Source organism: Limulus polyphemus, unplaced genomic scaffold (genome assembly GCF_000517525.1).
Source record: "Limulus polyphemus unplaced genomic scaffold, Limulus_polyphemus-2.1.2 Scaffold185, whole genome shotgun sequence".
Lineage (NCBI taxonomy): Eukaryota > Metazoa > Arthropoda > Merostomata > Xiphosura > Limulidae > Limulus > Limulus polyphemus.
In genome coordinates this window covers 463,525-470,786 of record NW_013665795.1, presented here as the reverse complement: position 1 = coordinate 470,786, position 7,262 = coordinate 463,525, and the positions used below count along the sequence as shown (strand labels likewise).

At 33.9% G+C, this 7,262-nt stretch overlaps 1 protein-coding gene across 2 annotated transcripts in view; it reads right to left on the bottom strand.

Moving 5' to 3' along the window:
* LOC106478155 (graves disease carrier protein-like) overlaps positions 1 to 7,262 on the bottom strand; it is a 36,459-nt gene that overhangs the window by 20,268 nt on the left and 8,929 nt on the right. For both annotated transcript variants that reach the window (XM_022381685.1, XM_013938676.2), the window contains one exon: positions 2,910 to 3,043. In XM_022381685.1, coding sequence (XP_022237393.1) covers positions 2,910 to 3,043 — 134 coding nt within the window. The remainder of the gene's footprint in view (positions 1 to 2,909; positions 3,044 to 7,262) is intronic.

The following is a 7,262-nucleotide window of genomic DNA, read 5'->3' as shown; positions in this document are numbered from 1 at the left end:
AGGACTGTGAATCCAAGAATTCAGGGTTTGAGAACCCCTTGCGCAGAAACGTGCTCTGTACATTGAAGCCGTGGGTTCGCTTTTAGAGACTGTGTGATGGTCAAATCCTACTTTTCGGTCAAACAAAAGTATCCCAACAGTTGGCGATGGGTGCTGTTGATTAGCTGCCTTCCATCTGGTCTTTCAATTCAAAGTTAGGGGTGGCCAGGTGTAGCTCTACAAACCGTGATTGCTGCGGTGTATTAAATTCTCACTAAGACAGTACCGGGTTCTTAGCGAGTCACGTGTTGGTTATATTGTTCTCAATAAGATGAGTCACAGAGTAATTAAAAATACCGTCGATGGTGTAATTAATCCCACTAATTGCTGCTGTGTATTAAATTCTCACTAAGACAGTACCGGGTTCTTAGCGAGTCACGTGTTGGTTATATTGTTCTCAATAAGATGAGTCACAGAGTAATTAAAAATACCGTCGATGGTGCAATTAATCCCACTAATTGCTGCTTGTTTGTTGTTTTTTTCTAACATGGCAGTTGAATGATTTCACTGTATGTTGTAAATCCACTAATATGATGCAATATTTGGACCCCACCGGTAGTGAACGTTAGAAAAAGTATATAACTTAAGGGTTAATAAACGTAGCTAATTGTGTAAATGTTATTGTTTGAGTATCATTTACAAGGCCCGGCATAGCCAGGTGGTTAAGGCGCTCGACTCGCAATCTCAGGGTCGCGGGTTCCAATCCGTATCACATCAAACATGCTCGCCCATTCAGCCCACTATTCGTTGGTAAAAGAGTAGCCCCAGAGTTGGCGGTGGGTGGTGATGACTAGCTTGTCTTACACTGGCTAGCGCAGATAGCCCTCGTGTAGCTTTGCGCGAAATTTAAAACCAAACAAACAATCATTTACAAATGGTGCACGATTTAGTTATATTGTGAACATTGTGATTCATCTTTAGCACATGTAAATCGGCGAACCTTCTTTCAGTTGAGCACTAGGTGAAAAACAACCCATGGGTTGCACCGACAGTCGGTGATGTTACCTTTTGACTGTATACCGCTGTTTCCTAGCTAGACCGTAAAATAATTTATTTTCAAGAAGGTTTCTCAGTAACAACGAGTCACTTAGCGCCAAAGCGATGGTAATACACGAGATAACTGTCTCCTTGTTTTACTATCTGATTCATTTTTGTTTTCAGTGAGGTAAAGAAGCAGCAATAAATTTTCACACACTTTTCGAAACAAACAAACAAACCAAAAGAAACGTTGAAAGATAAAAAAGTATGAAGAATTTAAGCATACCGGCGATTAGCAAGAACGTATTTCGAATATTCTTGGATTAATAAAAACCAATCAAATGACGTAAGTAACTTCGCAATCGGAACTTTTAGCGGAAATTTGTCAACACCTCAACATCAAGCAGCACTCTCCAACTCTGAACAACATGCAGTCTTCATTTAAATTATACATTTTTTAATATGTTCGTATTACTGATTTAATTTCTTTTTTTTTTTCTTTTCGTTGTGTTTTCTTGCTGTAGTTTTCCCCATGATTACTGTTTAGTGTTTTATTTGTTTAATTATCGTTATATTTAGCAACTGTACTTTGAAAATGTATAAAGACTGATGTAAATTCATTTTAATCTGCTTTAGATACTGAAGATGGAATCTGATAGAATTCCGAAACGTTTATACATGTCCCCTTTTTGTCAATAAACAATGTTGTTTATCATAAGTGTCGTAATCTTGTTTATAATCAAACTTCGTTTTCCTTCGAACACATTGATTTCTATTTTCAATGACTGGCAAGTTGTTTATTTGTTTTGAAGTTGAACTCCTCTCTTCACAACCAAGGTTTCAAATACACTCACTTTAGATTATAAAGCTGGGAATGATACTTATACTGATTTTAAGTTAAAGAGCACTGTTTGCAAACTCTCTTGTACCTTACTAAAAACTGTATCACTTGCAATATATCACCATCATATGCAATTTATGAAACCAAAAGAAAACTGCAGGTTGATTTTGTATGCATACTTGATCAAAGATCGATTACCTTGTTTATATGATGTATGTTTCTACTAATTTTTAAAGTATTAGTTGGTCATAGTTATGAATGTGAATGAAATAAATATGTGGAAAAGAAGTAAAATTTTCAAGTGCTCATTTCATTTATATTTCCAAGAGAATTAAGTTTCAAGTATCACATTTCATCTGGGCTCCTAAATTATGATGAAGATCCCATAAATTTCCATAGTTATGGACCCCTGTAAATCAGTGCTCAGATCCTTATTTCAACTCTTGCTATTACCTTAGGTGATCATTCCTAATTACTCTATTGTGGTTCACATACCCCAAAATACATAAATATGAACTTAGGAGTTTTGTGAGAGAGAGAGAAAGAGCAAAAGGCACCATTACATACCCAAGATTTCATACAGTAACTAGGATTGACAACACCGAATATGGTAGAAATGTTTAGCCTCCAGCAATTAATGACTAAGGATTATTTGAATAGTTTTGATTAGCTTTTACTGACATCCTCAACAATTTGACAAGTTGAAATACTGTAAATTAAATAGAGTAATTTTAATGGTGTAACACTGTTTACACTTCTGTAACTTTAACATCATCATCACTAAGGAGAATCAATATGTGGATATCTGAAAAAAAAGTTTCTGCAAATTATTGTCTGGACTTATGAGACAATAGCCAGCACATTTTTCTTCACTTTCAACCAACACCAAAAGTTTAACATCAGACAACAGTTTAAACACTTTCAAAGCTTCAATTTTTACATGAAGTACTACAAAAATCCACAAATGTCCTTATACATGAACTTCCATTCAATACAGAGTACACTGTATGTTTTAACAAACCTATGTTTAATATAAATATAATTTTCTCACCTTTTTGTAGATTTCAAAAGACAAAAACTGAATAGCAGCATATGGAAATATCCGTATCATTTGAGCCCCATTACCTTTGTACAGTCCTAGCAAACTTTCTATTTTCACAATTCTTCTAAGACCAGTAAAAACACCTGAAAATAATAAATGAATCAATATTAAATCAAGAAATGTTTTATTAGTCTTTGTTTGTTTTTGAATGTCGCACAAAGCTACACAAGGGCTATCTGCACTAGACACATAATTTAGCAGTGAAAGACTAGAGACAAGGCAGCTAGTTATCACCACCCAAACCCAACTCTTGGGCTACTCTTTTACCAACAAATAATGGGATTGACCATCACGTTATAATGCCTCCACGGCTGAAATGGCAAACACGTTTGGTGGGACGGGGATTCGAAACCCATGACCCTCAGATTGTGAGTCGAGCACCCTAACCATGCTAGGCTCTATATTAGTCTCACGACACATATGTTCAAGATAAATTGCATAACCATTTTAGAAGAAAAATAAAATACATCACAAAAACTGTTTATAATTTTAGCTTACATTATTAATTTACGATTTCTCACTACTTTACTTTCCTTACACAATAAAACTTGTACCATAGAAAAGAGTAAAAATTTTTATTAGGCACTCTGCCAAACAGCATCATCACTCGGATACACATCTGTAGGTTACAACACATCTAGCGTGTAATAGAGATAATTTATAACACACATTTGTTTATGTTTATATTTCTTATGCATGCCTCAAAACAAGTGATCATCATTTTGATTCAATGTTGGAGATTTTTGGAAACTTAACTACCAGTAAGTTTCAAAAGGCAAGATTAACTGCTGAGATTAAATTTAAATCCACAAGCTAGATGTAACTTACACTTTTGATCTACCTTTGAACAGTACTAAGTAAGTCTTCATGACTTAAAGCTGTGTTCTTTGTACACTTATTTAGTCTATCACTTTATACATCTGCTTCATGGAGGTTCTGTGAGCAAAAAGGTTGTATCAAGCCATATACCAATGAGCTGTTAACATAGGTTGCAACATAAACGTTTGATCAGTCCAAGTCACTTTAGAGGACAAGGATATTAAGAAAAATCCTAAAAGGTATTTTGCCTATATATAAAGTCTATCTGAGAAGTCCAAGTAACTTCTGGTGACAAAACTTCTAATGGGTTTCCTATACATCTATATAAACACTACAAATTGAGAGAAAAAAAAAAGATCTTTTCAAAATACAGAGACAAAACATAAAAAACTGAAAATATTCACATACATCAAGTCTCAAAATCAATGGAAATATTACAGATAAAATTTTTTTTTTCTAATGAGCCTAAGTATGAGAAAACAAGAAATGCATTCTATAAGCTGTTTGGCAAAGTGGTTAGACATTGAGATTCCTACAGTTAGTCAAATCAGCTACTGGAGTAGAGGAGTTAGTTAATGTTTGGCAATACATGGACAAGAGATTAATAGAAACCCAAAAGATTTGAACAGGTTTGTCAAAACTGGTGATAAGTAAAATGTTACAAAATCAACAAAGGAAAACAAAACACACCTATAATCAATGTTACTGTAAACTGGAATCAGACCTACTACATCAGATAACACTTAAAACAAAGATAAATGAAACAGACAAATTAAAAATTTTTAGGAATAAAATGAATTTCAAACAGGTTCTTAACTCTGAAATACTGAAAGCCTTTCCTTGTTGAGTTGCTCTTGTTCTGTTAACAACCATGTGACTCAAAGTTCCAAATGTCCTTTAAATAATGCAGACCATACACCATCTTACCCACAGTTCTCTACTCTCTCAACTTCCACCCAACTTATTGTGGAAGAATCAGGAAAACTGTTTTATTACCATAATTTAGATTTCTTAGTTTCATTTGTAATAACTAATAGAAAACCACACAAGATCCAGTTATGGGAAGGTGGGTAGCAATATATTCTAGATGTAAATACGTGTTTGAAATTCATTTTAATCCTAAAACCATAAATTCAAATTGGAGAGACTTACCTCTGAAGTACTGAAAGCCAAAATACCCACACTGATAAGGAGGTGGAAATCAGAGAGAGTTACAATTACACAAAAACATATTACAAGGCAGAAAGATAATAACTAGACTTCATTAAAAAGAGATGTAATCAAGTAAATCTGGATAGAATCCAGAACCATAAATGTTCAACTAACATTAATCAAGGAAGAATGAATGGAGTGGATCAGAATTATATAAAGACTAGGTCTAAGACAATTAGAATGAAGACAATCTTCTCAGTCAGGTACATTTTCCCTCTCAATACTTTTTAGTTATAAAAAATGGCTGTATTGTTTGTACCTGTAGAGACAACTATGGGAGCACGGGTATTGGTATAAACAAAATACTGCATCCTGTACCTGAAGTGGAAGGTTTTCAGGGGAGCAGACAAGCCAAAATTATATAAATTGACATATTCCTATGGCTTTAGTCCCTTTCAAATGCATCTGAAAACACCAGCGAGTCACAAAACTGACCAAATTAGTGAGCACATACCTATGGATAGAGCTCAAAAACTTAAAAACAGTGCGATGGGGATACCAGACAAATAAAAAATAACAAAAAACAATTGTATTTTTCCCATCCTGGTTATAACTATGTGATATTCATTAAGTACAGGCATCCCACTTCAGATACTATAATGACACACAAGAATGTGAAAGAAGAGGTGAGAAAAGTATATGCTGAGGCTTCATCAGCCAGCAAACGGCATTTTCTGTCTACTTCCAGTTTATATATATTATAAAACACCAGTGCAGAGGGGCAAATTGTGTCTAGGATATATATATATAGAGGTTTAAGGAGAATCTCAACTAGATGAATTCAAATAAATGCAGAATATGCTGATAGAAGGAGAGATTGCAAATTTGTCACATGTGACGAGGGCAAGTGCAGGAGTACATTATAATCTACAAAAGACCCATTCTGTAGTGAATGTATAAACAAATAACACAGGCCTGCGATGGTTTCATTGTCTTGAAATTTATACATGTTCTACTGTAATTCCTGTATGCTGAATCTGAAAATGATATCCATTTTTCTCCATCATGTACAGGTTTTTCACAAAACATCATATGTACTTTTACATAAGTGAATCATTTTCAAAAAAATTAGGTCACATTTTGTTAAGCTTAAAATGTTGACAACCATTTCTTTAGACAAATTGCAATGCGAGAGTCTTATTGATTATTCTAAAACCCACAAGAAACACACATAATAATAAAAAATGTTAACTGTGGTAAATGAAATAATAATTTGATCTAAGTAAGAGTTTTTTTACTTCCCTATTTGTAAAGAATCCTTATGTGATAAAAAAAAATTAATATTATTTTCGAAATCTGCATCGCTGAATTATGAAAAATCCATTATTAAAACCCAAACAACTTTCATGAAGTTTAAATTCGCAGGCCTGTGTAATATCATAAGACAGGAAAGAGTACTTTTTTTTTAATTAGTGTTCAATCAAATGACTTTACATAACCAAGCATCCATATGACTGTTGAGTGTTACAGAAATACATGGGTTGCCCTACACACCATAGGTGTGGTCTCAAGTAGTAAAAAAGCAGGTAAGAGAATAACTTATTGGCTGCAGTTTTTTTCTGGATCAGAGAATAAATTCAAGCAGCAACAGAATCCCAAAGATGAAAAGACATCAAGGTGATACAAGTATTTTGGAAATGTATTTAAATGCATCCCCCACCACAACTACCACTTTGCATTCCAACCATTACAGTTTTTGCTCATGTGTCACATTTGATGATGACATCATTTCAAAATCTGAATAAATTACTGACTTCTTTTCTTCTTGTGGCCATTCTAAACCTATCTTACAAAAAACTTTTCCTTAAAGTTAGTTACAGTCCCCACATAAATGTTCTTGAAACATTGTCTATGAACTAATACTGACACTAACGATATTTTTAACAAAAAATCTATTGTTGCTTTAAGATGTAATCAGTTCCTTTGGGATACCCTTATTCATGCTAATTTTACTAACCATATTGATTTGGATATTTCTCTTGGTTCTTTCCCCTGCAACTGACCATGCTGTTTGCTATAATAAAACATATATATATTTATGCTAATTTAAGTCAAGCTCACTATGCAGTGTTACAACAGAATGATGATTTGTTGACTTTTCGTTGGATGTTTGTGGATTTTATGTAAAATTGTTTAAGCTATGTTTCAAGCAAATTGTTTCCAGATTTAATATCATAGCACCTATTGTTTACAAAGTTTCTTGGGTGCATTGCCCCCAGACCCTCATAGCATCACCTGATGATGACAAAACCTTGTTGAAACGTTGTACAT